Source organism: Phocoena sinus, chromosome 2, assembly GCF_008692025.1.
Source record: "Phocoena sinus isolate mPhoSin1 chromosome 2, mPhoSin1.pri, whole genome shotgun sequence".
In the NCBI taxonomy this organism is placed as follows: domain Eukaryota; kingdom Metazoa; phylum Chordata; class Mammalia; order Artiodactyla; family Phocoenidae; genus Phocoena; species Phocoena sinus.
Window position 1 is genome coordinate 61,596,017 of NC_045764.1, and position 18,810 is coordinate 61,614,826.

At 57.9% G+C, this 18,810-nt stretch overlaps 1 protein-coding gene across 4 annotated transcripts; it reads right to left on the reverse strand.

The window, feature by feature from the left end:
* Positions 1-86: 86 nt before the first annotated feature.
* On the reverse strand, positions 87-14,609 carry CLK3 (CDC like kinase 3). 4 transcript variants are annotated; one of them, XM_032623373.1, is made up of 13 exons: positions 14,336-14,609; positions 10,564-10,715; positions 9,647-9,863; positions 7,666-7,762; positions 7,322-7,388; positions 4,931-5,047; positions 4,112-4,278; positions 2,752-2,846; positions 2,531-2,660; positions 2,195-2,277; positions 1,546-1,625; positions 1,264-1,354; positions 87-596 (listed from the first exon to the last, which is right to left on the reverse strand). In XM_032623373.1, the coding sequence occupies exons 2-13, from the start codon at positions 10,713-10,715 to the stop codon at positions 420-422; spliced, it is 1,473 nt and encodes a 490-aa protein (XP_032479264.1). In that variant the 5' UTR covers positions 14,336-14,609; the 3' UTR covers positions 87-419. The 4 variants fall into 4 exon arrangements, with proteins under 4 accessions (XP_032479264.1, XP_032479265.1, XP_032479263.1 ...); XM_032623374.1 differs by having other exon boundaries at positions 14,293-14,360; XM_032623372.1 differs by having other exon boundaries at positions 92-1,055; positions 14,336-14,473.
* Between the last annotated feature and the right edge of the window lie 4,201 nt (positions 14,610-18,810).

Sequence of the window (18,810 nt, forward strand, 5' to 3'; positions counted from 1 at the left end):
GCTCTTCTGGGCCCAGAGGGATACCGGAGCTTCTGGCTAGCCCTTCTGTGCCTGGCCCAGTTCACACTTAGCTCTCCACAAGCTGGACTGCTAAGAAAGACTTTATTAATAAGGTGGGGAAGGGAGAAGGCAAGGAGCCTGGAGATGGCAAGGAGCCTGGAGATGGACACACTGGTACCAGGGGGTACAAACAGTAAGAAACACTTTATTATAACTTTACAACATATAAATAGCTTGGGTCAAATCTGTGCTTTCTGGCAGCTGGGCATCAAGTCTCCTCCCCTGTAGGCTCCTGCCTTCCTTCACATTGCACTGTTCACTGGGTGGCTCTGGCCCTGGGGCCGGTGGTAGAGCTTGGAGACAAGGGGCCGGGCAGCCCAGTTCTGCTCTCCATCTCCCAGTGTGGTGGCCTGCACCTGTCATCTGCTTGGGTTGCGGCTGGTGTGTAAAGACCGCTCCTCAGGGGTCAGACCAGCAAAGAAGGGATGCAGCAGGGCCTCCGCCAATGTGATGCGCTGGGCAGGGTCAAATTCTAACATCCGTCTCATCAGGTCAAACAGCTGCACGTGCTCCGGAGAGTCTTGGAGCATATAACTCTGCTCAGGGACACAAGGTGTCTCAGTGTGATGGCAGGGTCGTGGGAAGCCACAGCAGGTCCCCTCGCCTCTGGGAAGCCTTGCTGCGTGGCTGAGGAGGCAGGGACGCCTCCCTGGAGGACTACTTCTCCCCTCCTGGACAATGAGCAGCTCTTTTCTTTTTGTGCCTGTAATAATGTTTGCTCTGAACTTGTCAGGCTACTGGGTGTCTTGCTGGCTTGGTGACTCTGCCCCCACGTGCAAAGTTCTGACAGGTGGGTAGAAATCACCTCTGTGGAATTCACTTGTCCAAGCACCAAATGCAGTTGACAGAGGCTTCCTGGCCATGTCTAGGTCTTCCCTACCCCTCACCTCAGTCCTGCCTAGTTCTTCCCAAAATTGAGAGAAGATGGGGCAGGAAGTAGCACGGTCTCTGACATCTGGCTCTTCTGGTGTTCCCCAATTACATTCACAGCCACCCTGTGGGGAAGGGGTAGAGCTAAGGGCCCCTCTGGGGCAGTTTGCAAGAAGCCCCACTGCCAGCACCCAGCAACCTTAGGCACAGCCTCCCATAGGGCCGGAACCAGGAGGCAGCCTGTAACGGCCTGGCCTGTCTCTCTGCTGTGTGTCTGCCCAGTGCCTGGGGTCTCCTTGGCATAAGTTGAGCTGGGGGAAGCCAGAAACTGACCTTAAGAGGTTTGCAGTTCTCCTTCACATACCGGCCATCAGAGCTGTTCTCATCCCAAACCAGGCCCCCTTTGTAAAAGTATTTCTGCTTCCTGAAAACAAAGGACAGGAAGGGTCAAGTCTTAAATGGGAAAGACAGTGGCAGCCTGAGGAATGGCAGCAAAGCAAGGCAGGGGATCCTGGCCTGACGCAGCAGGAAGGTCTCGGCAACAGGTTTGCCAGGTCACTCCAAGATGGGAAAGGCCCCTAGGCCAGCCCTGCGGGAGCAACCAGGACTCCTTACCTGGTACGGTGGATCATGTGTGATGGGATGGGCCCTAGGATCTTCTCCATCATCACCAAATGCTCTCGGTTTTCGTGCGTCTGTGGAAGGTTAGGGACACAGCAAGTGGGGGGTCAGTGCCAGCCTCTGCCCCCTTAGGGTCCCTCAGGGAATAAAGGACAAAAAAGATGGGCAACTTCCCTTCCTGCCCCAGGAGATGCAAACCCACCAATGGAATAGCAGTCCCAGCCTTTCTGACCTGGTGGCAGCCTGGGACCAGGGACGAGGCCAGCCTGTTCTCTCAGGGTCACGGTCAGACTCCTTGACCCTTCAGGTGCACTGCATAACTACACACCTCTTTTTGGCTACGTTCCTCACTCTCTCCCCAGAAGGTGCCCTGCCCCAGCCCACCTCCATGCCCTCACTCATGCGGTGCCCCTTGCCTGGAATGCTCACTTCTCCCACCCCAATCCTCCATCCTTGATGGCTGACCACAAGAGTCCCTGAGTGTTCCAGCTACCCTGACCTCTTCCTTCCCCTGAGCATCTACAACCCTCAGGAGACAATCTCACAACACGCTGACTGGTGGGCAGCGGTCCCACACTAGGCCTCTGCAGCCTGTCAGAGTAGCAGCGCTTAGGGTAGTGGGGTGATGTGGGAGAGGCCTTACCTGGAAGAGTGTGAAGCCCCGGTAGTACTCAAAGAGAATGCAGCCAATGCTCCAGACGTCGCAGGGCTGTGCCCAGCCCAGCTCTGAAAGCCAAGATGGGACAGGCTATGAGATTCAGCCCTGTGTTCCCAGCCTAGAGGTCACAGTGTAGCTACCACACTGCCTGGCAAGGCTCCTGCCCCAAAGCCAGTAGAAGTCTTTCTTGCTAAGGCCAAGTCAACAGCCATAGTGACTCAGGACACTGGCCTCAGGTGGTGGACAGGCACCTCACTCCCTGTTTATACCCTCCCAACAACTGCCCGCTTTATCAGGGTTGGGAGCTACACAGTCACTCACCCAGGATCACCTCAGGCGGGCGATAGTGACGGGTGGCCACAATGGTCGTGTGATGCTCGTGGTCAAAGGTAGCACTGCCAAAGTCAGCCACTCGGATGCTGGTGTTCTTCACCGACTTCTCCTCACAGCTCTGAAGGGCAAGGAAGGTGAGCCAGGTCGAGTCTGTCCTGGTGGGTAACACACCCCTGGAACAGGGCCTCAATCTTTTCCCCCACCAATACCTTGTGCTCATTGTAGAGAGTTTCAAACTCAGAATTCACAAACAGGATGTTCTCTGGCTTCAAGTCTGTGTGGGTCAGTTGGTTCTCATGTAGAACTGGGGAAGCAGGAGAGGAGGGAAGCAGACACTGAAAACCTGGGCTTCCTCTCTGGTGCACCTGCCAGCGCTAGGCCAGCTCCCTCCTCCAAAGCCAGCCTGCCAGAGCCCCTCACAGCCCCTAACCTCAGCAGTGGGCCAAGGGAGCAGACTGAACTGCCTCTGTACTGGCTTCCCTCTCTAGAGTTCTCTGTGCTTAGGGCCTTGGAAGGTTCTGATTCTTGAGGGGGCAGGGGAGACTTTTTCCATTTATAAAACCTCCCTCCACCTGTCTGCAGGGGACCAGGCCTCCTCAACCTGTCTCTCACCAGAGCTGCAGCATCAGCCTTGGGGTGGTTCCCTCTCCCCAACACCAGCTACGTAATTTGCAAGGCCCAGGGCAAAATGAAAATGCAGGCCGTCTTATTCAAAAGTTAAGAATCTCAAGATGGTAGCAGCAGAGTATTAAACCAAGCACAGGGCCCCCTATGAATCATAACAATGAAGCCAGTCCCGCCTCTCCTCATCCCCAGCCCCAAGCGCGGAGAAGTCTGCCTTTTTCCTCCAACTCCTGTCCCACCGATGGTGGTACCCTGCCACTCATCACTTTTCCCATCTGGCACTCAAGACCCTCACAACGGTGTGGCCCATCTCTCCCAACATGGGCCCTCTCTTCACCAGAAAGAGTTGCAGCACATGCCAGGCTCTGGGCCGTCGCTGAGTGCTCACCCAGCTTGGAACACACTCCCGTCCCATCATCTATGCAGACCCTGTAGTCTAGCTCTAGGTCTATCCACCTCCTCTCCAACGAGCCTTCCCGACCTGTTCCAACCACTGCAAATCCTGCAGTGCTGAGCACAGGCACCACCAGATATGCTCTCTAAGGCTGGCAGACAGATGGGAAATGACGGTGAGACAGAGGGTGTCTATGTTGACAGGACCTGTGGGTGGGACCAGCCAGGTCAGACTCTGACCTCTTCATCCTATGCAGGAGGGTAGGAACCGGGGTGGTAGGGGCTAATTCTAGAGCGGCTCTTTCATTTTTCCCGACTGCCTGGGGGCAGACCCAGCTCAGGAGGCCCCAGGAGGCCCCCTGGAGGGGACTGCAGCCTCTCCATCCTCACAGATTCCTACCTGAAGGCCTTTCAGCCAAAGGGGCCCTGGTGTCTCTGGCCCAGCAGAATAGTTAACGATGTGCTAGAGCGAATGATGGAGAGCAGGACCACCAGGTGACTGTGCTGCAGATATGTGGCCGACCCATGCTCCATTTGAGGGTGGAAACTTACACCTAAGGGCGTGGCAGAGCTGGTAGGCCATGTGCCGGACATGTGGTAGAGGGTAAGGCTGGAAGTTATTCTCCTTTAGGAACTCAAAGGTGTTCTTGCCCAGGAGCTCAAAGGCGATGCACATGTGACCATGGAAGTTGAACCAGTCAGACATCAAGACGCACAGGCTGGAGGAGAAGGATGGATGGGGCTCAGGGTCTGTGCTGGGGGGGCTGGCTGCCTCACCCCGTCCCCTCAGGTGACGCCAGTCCCCACTCCCTCCCAGGCCGCTGGGTCCCACGCAGGATGCAGATACACATAGAGAAAGAAAATGATGGGCACAATCCCTGCATCTCAGAGAACGAGGTGGAGTAACACCAGTACACTCCACAGAACAAGCATTGCTTTTTCCCACTCCCTCAGCTGAGCTTCCTGAGATCCTGCAGGGCTCAGCACAGCGCTTGGGGGGGGGAATGCTCAGTGTCTGTGTGCCAAAGGTGGCTCTCCTTTGGATATCTCTGACTACATGAGAGCACCAAACAGCTTTGGGTTTGTATCTTGTCTAATGCCCACCACAACCCAATGAAGCCCCCAATTCACAAACTCAGGGCGGGGAGGCCCGCCTCAGAACACAGAGCTGGTTGTGGTGGAGCCTAGACTGAAATCCAAAGGTTCCTTCCAGCAAGACTCACTCGCCAAACTCCCCTGGCTCTGTCGGCAGAAGGCATGGTGCCAACCAGGTGAAAGGGCACTGCTCAGCCCCAGTGGGTCCAGGCAGTTGGGGCCGGAGTGGACACTGCCCCCTAGGAAGCTTCCCTCCCATTCCTTGCCGACACTCACAACTTGTTCTCTTTGTCCTTCTCCTTGATTTTTTTGAGAACATTGATTTCTAGCCGGGCGGCCTCCCGGTACTTGCCCACGTTGCGGATGATCTTCAGGGCAACCTGAGACTTCCCTCTGGACCAGGGAAGGAAGCAGAATTTCTCATGAGAAGCTGTGCAGCACTCCCCCCACCCGCCGCCCCAACCCAGCAACTCCTGGCAAACACTACTCAGGACTCCAGGAACACGGCCTGCCCTGAAGACAGCAGATTCTTGATGCCCAGCCTACCCCCTGTAACACTAGACCTCTACCCTCATAACAACAAGTTGCTGTTGGCATCCGTGCCAGTCTTAGGCTTTTATGATCTCCGCCACTGCCAGCTCCTGGGGACGTAGGCAGAGGAGCAGAGCCCTATCCTGCTGACCAGCGCCAGCCCTAGAGCTCACTCAGTAACCCACCCTGTAGGCCAGTCCGTTGATCCTGGCCAGGCGGTCCCACTCAGAACCGTCTGTGGCACCTCCTGACCTTCCAGAGCACATCTACAAGTCTGGGCAAACTGCTCCTCCTGGGATTCCAGGATGGAGTGAGGGCCTGGCAAGAGGGTAAGGGCCCCAGCAGCAGGCTCCTCTCCCTGGGAACCCCAGGGCCGATCCCTTTAGCACACCACCCTGGCCCCACCTGCCTGCCTACCAGCCACAGCATTTATCAGAGACCACTGACTGCCAGGAACCTTTGTTCAGTGTCCATGAGGATTTTAATAATTCCTGCTCCACCCTTACCCCCAGCACCAGCCCTGTATGCCACTTACAGAATCTCAGCAGAGAATATATGCTGAGGTTAGCCTGCTAGGCCCAACTGCTGTCAGGAAGGAAAAGCCAGAGTTCAGATGCCCAGGGGGAAACTAGAGTGATAAGCGCTGGCCCACAACGTGTGGCCTTGAAGCCTCTGGGAAGCTGGCCTTGGTGCCTGAGGTTTACAGGCTCCAGGGCAGAGGCATCTTCTAGAGAACACCCTGCTTTTCTCTCCCTATCCCATTTTCCCAGATTTTCAGGGCAGGAGAGGACCTCAGAGGAAAAACCACCACTTCAGCCTCCTAGAACAGGATCCCTCAAGGGCATTCCGACCCTCAACACAGGGAGCTCGTCACTTCCACACAACTACTGCCAGGCTTGGACGGCCCTTCCTTTTGCTGAGCTGAAGCCCACTGGCCAACTCCCTCTGGACTCTCTATAGGTGCCCTAAGCCCTGTGCCTACCCATTAGTGACTTCAAAGGCTCACTTTCCATCTAGCTACTCAGAGTGACACAGCCCAGAGAGCCCTCATGTGGCACAGCTCTCAGATCTGCCCCATCTCTCTCTCTCGTCACTGCATAGTCTACATGTCCCTATGCCCACTGGTCCCGGCCCTAACCTCTTGGGCCACACGGGGTCTGAGGGGTGTTTAAATGGGAACTGGGCGCCCAGGGAGGCTTCCTCAGTGATAAGCACTACCTTAAATTGGGGCCACATGGCTGGCTGGACTGCTGGGCCTAACTGTCCTCTCCAAGCAACCCTCTGAACTGAGCACAGCGGTACCCGGCTCATCCATTCAACAGCTGGGGGATACAGTCAGACCCCAAGCGTGTTTCTTCATCTCTAAAATAGCGCAAGGCACATACGGGCAGCACGTGGCTCAAATGAGACAGCAAGGACACAAGCACTTTCTTGTCAAAGCGCCAAACCAAAGAGAGGGCCATTAAGGCGGGAAGGCAGTGGGCTCCCAGAAGGTAGCCTCCCAGCCTAAGGTAGAGGAGGCAAGGCTTCTGGTCTTGAGGAATGGCAAGGGGACAGAAATGTTTTTCACTGCTCAGTCTAGAAGGGAGCAAGGTACCCCCTGGAGCATCCCTACACACACGGGTACACCCCTGCTCTACCTCGGCACACTCAAAGAGGCCCAACCCTAGCCACACTGGAGAAGGCAGCAGCCTGCCTGGTGAGAAAGCCCAGGGTCTTCTCTCAGCGGGGGCCTGCACGGCCTCTCAGGCAGACCTCCAGAGGGTGAGGGCTCATGCTTGAGTCGGGCTCAGCAGTACTCTCAACCCCCTGCCAAGCCCAGACCCTAAGAGATGACAGGAAGCAGATCCAGACCACGGAGGAGCCAGGGCCTTGCCCTGTTCTGATATCCGCAACCACAGTCCTGGGGAAGTGGGGAAACTGGGGCAGCGCCATTCACTGACCAGCAGTTCTTGGGCGGAGATGCCACATGCCTATGGAATCCCAAGAATTTCTCCCTAATTCAGGGGATCAGCACAACCCCAATATGCACAGGTCAGAACTCTGCTTTGGTGCTACCCTTCAAAAAGAAAGAGGTTAAGCTCTGCCACCACCTTCAAGAACCTCAGGCCAACTCTTCCCAGGAATATGGCTCACCTGGCATGGTCCAAGCACTCCACCACCTTGCCAAAGGTGCCTTCACCCAGGTTCCCCACGATCTCATCTAGGAGAGAAAAGAAACAGGGCATGAGGATCCGGAGGACAGAGGATCGGCAGCTCCTGCAAGTTCACAGCATTCAAATTCTCAAAAACAAAAAAGGTTTCTCTCTCACTGCTACACTCTTAAAAACGGAAGTTGCTAGCGTCTGTGTCATTCAGGCAATTACTGGTGGCCCCGCTAAGGCGCCACGCGCACTAGAGGCCCCTCCAGGCAGGAGAGGTCTCGTCTAACAAGGGGGATAGAAAGTAGAGAGGTAAAGTTTTACGAAAGGTGGCTGTACATCGCTCTTGGAGCCAATCGCCGATCCGGCACACCAGGTGGCCCTCCTTGTCATCTTCCACACTCCGGCTGCTGCGCTTACTGCTCTGTTGGCTTCTCTGCATGCACCGCCCCCCGAAACGCCATCCGACCAATCGCATGGTAGGCGGTTCCGATTGACAGATTGAGGTGTCAGTCAAAGGCAGAGGTGGAGACGGTGAGGAGCCGGTGGGTTGGTTGATTGGATTTTCCAGATCCCAGCATTTCATAAGGCACACAGCATATATAACGATAGGGATATTGCAAGGGACACGTCAAGACACAAACTGACTTCAAAAACAGAAAAGTAAAAACAGCTACAGGTATGTAAAGAAAACTCGGACATTATCTAAAAGAAGGGCGCCGCAAATGCTCAGAAAGACAACCAGCCTCTGCTGCTGAGGGGCTGCCGAGTAGAGAGTCACAGGCCTGACTCCCTCCTCCACTGAGTCTCCCCCTCCCGGGCCCTCCCATGATGGCTTCGGCCAGGGTGGAGACGCAGTGAGAACGGCGCAAGAAGATGGCTGGCCCAGCCTGGGTCCGATCATCCAGAATGGTCAGAGGCCACTCTGGCTGGCTTCAGCTGCAGAACGCCCAGCCTGTCCTTGCCTGCCTCTGTTCGCCCACGCAGTCCTGCACATGCCCGACAGCTGCCACCTGTCCCTAGACGGCATCCGTGGCCAGACTTAATTAACATCACCAGCAGAAACGGCCTTCCGTCAGCAGCCCTTGTGCCACCAGCCTTGAGCAGGGAAGGAGCCCTGGATCCTCTGGGCCAGTCGACTCTCCAAGGCCTACCACCACGATGGCCCACACAGGCCCCAAGCCAGCTCCTGCCCTGGCCTTGGCACCTATGCTACTCACAGGCCCGGCCCGGCCCGGCCCATCCTGAGCCTCATGACGACAGAGGGCACCAAAAAGAGAAGAAGCAGAGCCACAGACCTGCACTACCATCCTGTGGCAGTGTGCAGAGAGGCCACCGGGCCATGCCGGGTGCCCAGTCAACCTCAACCCGGGGCCACTCAAAGAACCACGGGAAAGCTCGGCAGAGAAGACGCCTGGCCCCCCTCCACTGTTGCACCACTACTCCTCAGGGGCCTCACGGCCGGGAGCGAGGGAGGGAGGGAAGAGAGCTGGGGAAGAGAAGAGAAGACAGCATACACCCTCAGAGATACACAACTGGCCTTCCTTCCCAGAGGTCTGAGCACAGTGCGGTTTCCTGGTCTCAGCAGAGACCCTTCTGTACAACCCTTCACATTAAGGATGTTTCCAGGCCCTGCTCTGGGCATGTGGCCTGCAGCTGGACAAGGCCTGGAGCTGCGGGCCTTTCTGCCATTTCTTCACATGCCCCACCACACAGGCAGCTCTTCCCCCTTGCCTTGACTGCCCCTCACGTGAAGAGGCTAGGCTGCAGAGGACCTGACTGGAGGTCAGAGGGAAGGTCCCAGTCCATGCTAATTGACGGGCCCTCCCCTACCTGTGGGCACTCCAGCCTCCAGGCCTTTGGTGAGGGGCGTGGAGAAGAGACTGCAGAGGTGGATGCAGTCCATACCAGTCGGAGCACTCAGCTGTGTGTGGGGGGCAATCTCTGGGTGGGGAAGACCAGGCCATACAGCCCCAGACCACGTACCAGCAACCCTATTAAGGATTCTGAAGAAGTGTCTCTGGCTACTTGCGCATGTGGCCTGTCCTGGAGCGGTGTGGAGACACAGATAGGCTGGGGACCAGCCAGCGCCGGAACCAGAGCCCTTAAGTTGCCACTGCCCATGGGCCAGAAGATAGAGGAGCCGGGCCCCTGCCCAGCCCTGCACCTGGACCAGACAACACATACACACACACATGCAGGCACACCAAATGCACGTGCGCAGGGCTGGCAGTACTCACCCAGACCAGCCAGCCTGAGAGAAGGCTAGAAAGAGACGAGGCCTTTAAGCCCCAGCCAGCACACTCTGGCCACCACTCACCGAGGAGGCGCTGCTACAAGACCTGGTGCGGCGTTTGTGGCAGTGGTGGGCATGCTTGCGGGTCCGGTATGGCTCCCTTTCCCGCGACCGCCGACGATGATGGCAACGTGAAGATCCATAGTAGTCCTCTCCAAAGGATGGGCTCCGCTCTTCACACCGGTATGTGTCACTGTCACGGTGCTCCCGGTATCTCCTCTGGTAGGGCAGGCGGTCATGGCTGCCAAGACCGGGATAGGGACACTGGTCAGAGCTTCCTCCCACCAACCGGGCTCCTGCTACTAATCAAGACTCATGTGGTGGGGCCCCTGCAAAGGGCTCACAAGGGTAGCCTGTGGGAGCAGAGGCGTCCAGACTAGGGGAAGTGCGGGGGCTGGGGGGGTGGGCATGTGTGTGTGAAATCCAACCTCCAGAACCCCAGCTCCTGACAGCACCCCTCCAGCGCCACAGGAGGCAGAGCACTGGGAAAGGTGAGCATGGTGGAGGACCTCTGAGGGTCCCCCATCCCAGAGCTCTCTGTGACCTGCAGAGACTGTTATTTTGGTCTGGGGACTGAGATAAGACCAGGCACCAATATCTGGAAAGGGCTGAGGTTATGTTCCCAATCCAAAATGAGGAAGGCTCAGAGGTTAGCAGGGGAGATGCTGGCCTAGAAAACAGGGGAATGTGTCAGGAGAAGGAAGACTCAAGGATAGAGAAAGAAGGGGTGGCACGGATGGTGGTGAACTGAGGCCTGGGAATGCAGGGGAATTGCAGGGGGATCAGGGGAAGAGCCTGAAGAGGACAGGGCAGTGATCAATGTGCAGCCGGGCAGAGGCGGCAGTCACCTGAAGAGGCCCAGGGCTGCCACAAGCCTCCAGGCTGTCTCCCTAGCCCGGAAGTGGAAAGGCATCCTTTCTTCCGACCTAGTTCCCTCTCACCTTCTAGACCGAGATCTCCGGGGCGGAGGCTCCCTTCGAGCGGGGTATCGCAGTCTCCCCTCGTGCTCCCGACTGTAAGACCTCCTCCTCTTCCACCGGTAGCTCAGGTACGGGTCTGGCTCGGGGGAGCGGTATCGCTTACAGTGGTGCATCTAGGCCACGAGAAATAAACGCCCTGCTAAGCACGCAGCCAGCCACACGGCTGCCCAGGCAGCCTAGGCTCCTGAAGAAGAGGCCCATTGTTCTGTCTGGGGGCAGCCCCTCCCAGGGGTTTATGAAGTGAAGAACTCTGAGGTCACACTGGTCAAACAGCAGACAATGGGTAACACCCTTCACCAGAGAACAAACAAGCAGCTGCCTCCCCAGCATAGCGTCATTGGCCTGGTGGCCTGAGCACTCAGGGAACCTGGAGAGCCAGGACAGGTGCCGAGGCAGAATGCAGGGAGGGGCTGGTGAGCACCATCACAGGAGACCAAGGCCAAGAAGAAAGGGAGCCTCCTGTGCTCAATTCCCTCCTGCCTGTCTGTAGGGTCCTATGAAGTGCCTGTTCTGTCGAGCCAGAGGCCAGAGTCAAAAGGCTGCCGGCAGGGAGCCAATACACAGGAGCAAGGGGTGAAGGCCCTCGAGTTTGAGAAGCCAAGTTGCCTGGCTGAGGCCCTGAACTGTACTCTGCTCAAGGACCACAAATCAGTGTGAGGAGCCACAAGCAGAATCGAGAAGACCAGCCCTTGGACAAAGAGGGTCCCACAAACATTCCCTAGCCTACCCGAGGGTCTGGCCAAGCAGACATGGGGGTCTATCCAGCCCTTGTTGGTCTACAGTCAGTCCTAGTATCTGTAAAGATGCCAGGGTCTTCAGAGCAACCAAGTCACTTGCCCGAGGCCTATTTAGCACCCGCAGACCCCCTGCCACTGGTGCCATGCCAGGCAGTGCCTCACCTCCAACAGTACCATTACTGTGCCCTCTTCTAGATTCCCTGCTCCAGTATCCTCTTCTGTGCCCATCTCAGGAGAAGTCAGAAGGCTGGCTGTCTGGCAGGCTTTGGGCTCGGGGAGGCAGGCCAAAAGGGCCCCATCTCACTATTCCTGGTTCAGTAGGGACTTACACCCACCACAGAAAATTGCCAGGTTGGATCAGCCATCAGCTGAGAAAGATGGCTATGTGAGGCCAGCTCCCTGTTTCACCCAAACCCCAAACCCTGACACTGCCTCCACAGGAGGGCTGGGCCAGAGACCGTAGCCAGCCTTCCTCCCAACCTTTCACTTGGCCATAGCCAACCAATGGTCAGTCCTAGGCTTGCCTGATCAAGCACATTTTGGACAAATCCACTGAGGCTGTCTCATCCTGTAAGAAGGGTCTGTCTGGAGGAGAACAGAATGGAATGGCTCTCCTTCAACGAGCAGGTCAGTGAGGCATATCTGACAAAACCCCTGGGAGCTTGTCTGCAATCCTGAGAAAGTCACTGCCCTCAATCTCCCCGCTAGCAGCTGTCTTCTGCCCTCTACCTGGAAGCCCAGGCCACAGCAACCCTTGGAGATAAATACTCTGTAACAGCTCCTCAAGAGCTGTTCTGTTTTGACTAATATTTCACTGTTTCCCTGCAATTATGGCTGGGTCAGGTGCCTAAGCGATGGAATAAAGGCAGTATCTCACATCTCAGTAAGTGACAAGGAAGATGTTCCAATGGCCAGGACAAAGGCCCTGCCCATCCTCACTGGGCAAAGCACCAGACCTGGAAGACATGGTCTAGTCTACAGCAGGCCAAAGACTCTCTCCTGGGACCTAGAAGATTCTTATATATGCTCATGCAACTGGAAAAAGCACAGCTTCAGATGTCAATCTGAATCCTGGCACTGCCACTTCTAGCTTGTGCCTTTAAGCAAGTTATTAAACAAGTCTAACCTTCAACTTCCTCTTGCAACAAGGGGATAATAATCTCTTACAGGACTCTGTGCAGATTAAATTATATCACTCCTTTAAGTAACATGCCTAGTACATGCCTTTAGGTCAAAGGCCTAGCACAGGTCTGGGCCCACAAGAGGTACTGAAGGCAGCTTTTCATCAACAACATTAAAAAGGTTCCAGGGGGCTTCCCTGGTGGCACAGTGGTTGAGAGTCCGCCTGCCGATGCAGGGGACACGGGTTCGTGCCCCAGTCCGGGAAGATCCCACATGCCGTGGAGTGGCTGGGCCCGTGAGCCATGGCCACTGAGCCTGCGCATCCGGAGCCTGTGCTCCACAACGGGAGAGGCCACAACGGTGAGAAGCCCACGTACCGCAAAAAAAAAAGGTTCCAGGAAACAACTCGGGGTCTGTGTTAAATGCCCTAAGGGTATTAAGGACATTTTTAAGTCCCTTCCAAGGGACCAGAGGAGAGAGAGATCCGGGCAGAAAACCCTGAACGAAATCCCAGTGCTGCCTTACTGGCCTCGTGACCTTATACACTGGGCCTTGGTTACCATACCTGGAAAATGGAGATGACACGACCTCCCAGCCAACTTGGCAAAGGAGATGATAAGTATGAAAGCTATAAAGACATCACACACAAAGCAATCATAGAGGATATAACTTCTCCTTTAACACATTCTAGGCGAGTGAAATATTGGGAATACCAGATGCTCCTCATTATCTTCCCAGCTAGGGCTCTAGGGCCCATTTCTCATCAATTATCTCTGATTCTCTGAGACCTCAGAAAACAGGTTGTTAAGATATGCTCTGGAAGGCTCTGCCTCTGCACAATGAAGAAAAAGGTAAGGTGAAGGAAACCAGGCGGAGGATGCCAGCTTTTCTCTGAGCACGGGCCTAGTCGTCTTCTCATTTGCTGGTCCTGGCCAGAGAACTGGGCTGACAAGAAGAGCAGCCAGCCAGGTCAGTGGCTGCCCTCCCGGATTCCAGCCACCCCAGCGCCCCATGGTTATTTTTGGCTGACGCTGCCCCACCGCTGCAACCTCAAACCTGCCACCTTGCAAGCCGCCACCATCGGGTGAAACGCTCCTCCTTTTCAAGGGCATGGAGGAGGGAAGCTGGAAGGCCGCCAACTCCGCCTCGACGGAGCCCTGGCTCAGGCGATTCCCACCCCAGCTACACACCAGGACACCCGCACCCGGAACTAAAGGACAGAGATTCCCGGACCGAGGAGCAGCCCGGGCATCTGTACTGTCAGCTTGGCCTGGCCCCTCCTCCGGGCTGGAGCGGATCCAGCATCACAACAAAACACGCAGGGGACCTGAGGTCCTCGCTCGCGTCCCCTCCTGACGCCTCTCCAGAGATCTCAGAGCCCCGTCCCCCGTAACCGCCGCCAGTGGAGGCGAAGGGAGACCTGGGGGAGGGGGAGGGAGGGGAGGGGAAGGCCAGCTTGGGCCGGAATCAAACTCCAAGCCGCGCGGGGAAGAGGAGTGTGCGAACTAAGCCTCGATCCGGGGATAGGGTAGGGGTCTGAAAGCCCCTCCAGGTTATCCCAGGTAGGACCCCGATCCCATTCCGCGGGCAGGTGCAGGGCCCAAACAGTATCCCTGCAGGGGCCTCAGAGGCCTCTTAGGCTCGGACTCCGACACGCGAGATCGAGAGGTCGGGGTCTGCGGTGACCGCCCTCTGGGGGAAAAGCGACGGGTCAGGGGTGAGAGGTCGGGTCCGCGGCCTGAAGTAGACCGATAAGAAAACGAAAGAGCAGCCCGAGATCGAACCGGGAGCCCTGGGATCCACACTCAGCGCGCCCACCCCTCCGACTCACCGCCCGCCACCGCTCCCGTCGCGGCCCCGGACCCCATACTCACCGTCTCCCAGGCTCCGGCTGCAGCTAGGCCCCACTCCCCGCTCCGAGCGCCTCTTCCGCTTCCGGCTCCGGCCTCCGCCCGTGGCAGCCCCGCCCCTCGCGTGACGCAGCCGTCGCCAGCCCGGGCTCGACCCGGCTCGGCGGCCTGGCCGCTCTAGCCTTCGACTCGAAGGCTCTGGAGGACCCGCCTTCTCAGCGCAGGTCGGTGAGGCAACTGCGGAGCCTGGTTCCGGGAGGGCCGAGAGGAAGTCCCCGGCCGCGGCCCGCCTCCCCCCGTGTCGCGTCGCACGTAGGCCCCAAAGAGGCGACGGGGGTGTCCCCGGCCGACGGCGCCGGAAGCCCAAAGGTGGAGCCCCAGCCCCGCCTGTGCCTGCCTGTCCCTTTCCTGCGTGCCGGGAGGAGGGCATTGTTTCGCTGTCGCCCCAGTGAAAACCTGGCGGGCCTTCACGCCCGCCTGGCTCCGGGGCCCAGGAGGGCGCTAAAGATCACGGAAGGCTCGGGAAGGCTGTCCCGTCTCCCAGTTACGTGGAAGAAGCAAATGAGACCTTATTCTCTTTGTGTGGAGGTTTTTTTAAGCCGTGGCGGCAAGCCGTAGGTGCACAGCAGTTTCTGAGAAGATACCGGAGAGTCACGTAGGCGGGGTCTCTGGAGGGATGGGGTCTGGAAGAGAGGAGGGGGGGCGTGTCTCCTTTCCCTTGAGCATCCTTGGAGGACGGCACTAAGCGGACCAGCATTGTTTCTCAGTTTGTAAACCCCCGCCAAACAAAGCCCTGTGCCCCGCCGCGGGCTGACCCGGCTGCCATTTCTCCCCGGAGTCACTCGGCGACCCCTATGCCCGGGCCGCGAGCGTGGGCTCACCAAGCCCCGCCCACCTACTTGCCCCGCGCGTGGTCAGAGCGGAATAACGAGGCCCTGTTTCCAGATGAGAAAACCTAGGTCGGGTCCTTTGGAAGACTTCACTGTTTGTGAGGTCCCCACACTCCCCGCCCCCGGGCTCTAGTTGGCGTCGCCTAGCAAAGCGGGTGGGAGCGTCCTCTAACTGCCCCCGCGCCACGCCGGGGACAGAGCAGCCCTCCAGACCCCACCCCTCCCCGGGACAGCACCGCGGGGCCTGGCCGCCAGCCATCCCTCTCCCCGGCCCCGCCCCCGGCCCCTCCCCAATGAGGCTGGGCACGCCCCTGTTGCGAGTCGTCACCTCCCAGCCACCCAGGCGCTGTCTGAGCGGAGCCGCCCCCTCGGGAGTTAGGGAGGGCTCTCCAGTCTCTAGCCTCTGGCTCCCCCTTAAACTGGGGTCTGACGGCGTGGCTTGAGCGGGTGCTTGGTTCCCCCGAAATCTCCGTTAGTTCCACCACCCCTACCGGAAGTAAACAACAGAAGTTAGGTAAAAACGGGATGTTTGCTACACTCCTGCAGCCTCAAAACCGGCTCCCGGTCCCCCTCCAACCAAATGCACCCATTCCCCCCCCCCCCAGTATAGAAATTCAGCAGCCGCTTCTAGTGTGGAGTTGATGACCAAGAGCCCGGCTGTCTGTACCCCTAGATCCCGCCCCTTTAGGCTCCTGCCTCAAGGGTCGGAGCTTCTGAGTTGCCATTCTTTCCTGGGCCCGAAAGCTTGGCCTATGGCCCGCAGCCGTACCAGCCGAGTTTCATCTGTGGGTTTCATCCACTCAGACGAGGTGGGAGGACTCTGGTGTCTCCTCCTCCCACCGCTTGGTGTTGCCCGCAGTTTCCATGGCTCCTGGAAGCCGCGATCGCGTCAGCAGCTGAGGGTGGAGGAGCTCAGAGAGGCTCCTGTCCCTAGCCCTGACCTGGGCGCCAGGCTCTGAGGGGGTAAGTCGGGCCCTTTTCCCGCTAGCCCTCCCAGCATCGAGAACACAGGAGTCCCCGCCTCCCAGTAAAGAAGCAGAGCTTTCTTTTTTAGAAGTAGGATAGGCGCATCTCCCAGCTCCCCCTCTAAAATCTTCAGTCCAGCGGCTGTCCTGCCTGAAATTCTACCTTAGAGCCTCATTCTTTTGTCTCTTTGTTCCTAAAAGAACTCACACCTAGAAGAGAGGCACTTGAGAAAAGTGAAGTATGGGTAACTCCCCCACCCCCAGTTCACCCCACCCCACCTCCCTCATTCCTCCAGTGCTGGATGGCTGAGACCTTGGCAACTGGTGGCTGGGGAGGTCAAGGGCCTGGACCACCTTCAGAGAAGGTTTGCTCACATCCTCCGCCCCTCAGGTCCACGCTCTTTCTCTGGGCCTCAACCCATGTGCCCGCCAAGTCTTTTCTGTGCTGGTTGAGGACACCAAGGAGATGCCTCTGCCCTGTGCCCTGCCACCAGCCACCTGAGCCCCACAGCAACTATGGCCCCCTTGATCTCCCTTTTGCCCCCCTGTGCTCTTGGCTCAGCTCACCTCTCCCCCCAGGCCCCACCTTCTCTGATCCCCTCCTTGTCCTCCTGCCCTTGCTCTCTTCTATCTGCCACATCCATCTTTGCCCTTTCCAGGGCAGTTAACTCACCTTCAGGCCTTAGCCCAAGGGTCACCCTGGAAAGCCTTTCTGGGAGCCCCAAGGAAGGGTCAGGCTCCCTTCTCTCTGCTGCCATGGCACTTGGTGGCTGTGCTTCCCTCTGCGCTGGCTCCACAAGCTCAACAGCCTGACCTGTACCACTCCCCACTCCGGTAGACCATGAGCGCCCCCCGCAAACCAAGCCAGGCAAGCTCAGAGTCTCAGTAAGGGCTGGGGGCTGCCCATAGCGAACCCCTGCCTCTAAGCGGGAAAGACAGAGCACCCAGCCAGTGTGAAATTGTGGGTGCTATGCAGGGTGTGGAAGGAGGGGGGCAGGGACTGGTCCTCACGGTCCATTTTGGAGGGGCCTTGTGTGCTGGTAAAATGGAGGGAGACAGCTCAGGAGGGAGCTACAGTAACCTGAGCCTGGAGTCAGGGGAGAGGAGAGAGTCAAGGTGTCCAGAAGGGAGAGGGCCTGGTGGGTGGTGCTACAATCCTGAGCAGGGACGGGTCTGGGAATGTGAGGAGTAGGCAGGTCAGTTACGGGTCAGGGCCCCCACCTTACAGCTGAAGCTCTGAAAGCCAGAGAGGTGCTGGAGCAGTGATGTGATTTGAGGGCTTCTGACCCCCTACATCAGAGCTAAAATACAGCGTCTCCCCAGATGTTCCCTGGCCCCGGCCATTTCTAGGCTCCCACACTGGGAAGGAGAGCAGCAGGATGGAGGCATGTGGGCCCAGTTTGCAGTGGACTGACTACCTGCGTGACTCGGGGCAACTGATTTCCCCTCTGAACTTCAGTCCCCCCACCCCAAACCCGGGAGGATCAAATGAACCCGTGTTTGTTCAGCAAGTAGCTGGGCCATAGCACCCACAGATCATGGAATCTGTTGGAACTCAGAACTGTTTAGCGAGGTTGAGGCTGGTGTTTATTTGAAATCCGAATCACCAGGGAGAATCCTGGGCAAAAGTTTGGGGTTGAAGGGTTTAAGTGCCCACTCAGCCCCAGGGCCTGTTTCCACATCTGAGGCAAGGCCTCAGAGGCTGGTGCTCTGGGAGGGCAGGCGTGCCCCAGCTCCAGGGTCTCCCCTCTATCCTGCTGTCAGGACCCACCGAGTCAGAGCCCCACGGGCCTGACGCCTGGTGCTGCCTGCTGTTCCCGGCACTCCCATCACCCCTAGCTACTGGACTGCGCTTACCCACTGAGCCCCACTGAAGGATGCAGGTGAGTGTGGGGAAGCTGGGCATGGCAGTCCCTGGGGCCTGGGCCGAAGCCTGACTGCCCTTTTCCTGGCAGGTGCTCTGACGGGGCCTCTGAGGGAGGCTGGGAGTGGTCAGAGAAGAACCTGCGGGTGTGGCTGGCAGAGAGCAGGTAGCAGCGGGCTGAGCTGGCTGGCCGCCTGCGGGCAGCCCTGGAGGCCCTGTCTGAGCAAGCACAGGTGCTGCAGAAGCAGGGACGCAGGCTGGGACTCGGCAGGACCCAGTGTGAGCTGCTGGCTCCGAAGCAGAAAGTGAGGCTCTGGTCCTCTCCCCGTGAATCCCCAACAGGGCTACCATGTTGAAAGTGTCATCTCTGTGAATGGCACCCCCTGGAGGTGTGCAGTGCATTGCCTGGTGTGGCTGGGAGCAGTGGATAGAGGCAAAGGAAGGACCAGGGAACCTCTGCCCTTCCCCTCCCAGGTAGAATAAGAGGGAAGGAGGTGGCTGGTTTTAGCTCAGTGGACAGAGGAGCTTCCTCAGAAGCCCATCACCCCTGGTGAAGCTTCAGTCCCCAGGGAGGGAGGGAGGGTTATGCACACTGAGGCTTCTAGGGGAGGTACCCAGCATCCCTGCCGCATGTGAGAGTGTGGACAGTGCCACCCTGTGATGGCCTAGATACCTAAGCCTTTATGTGACCTGGTGGTCTCAGCCCACAGCTGACCCTCCTAGAGCCACTGCTCCCTACCAGCCAGGGAGGACCCTGGGAACCCAGTTGACATGCCTGCC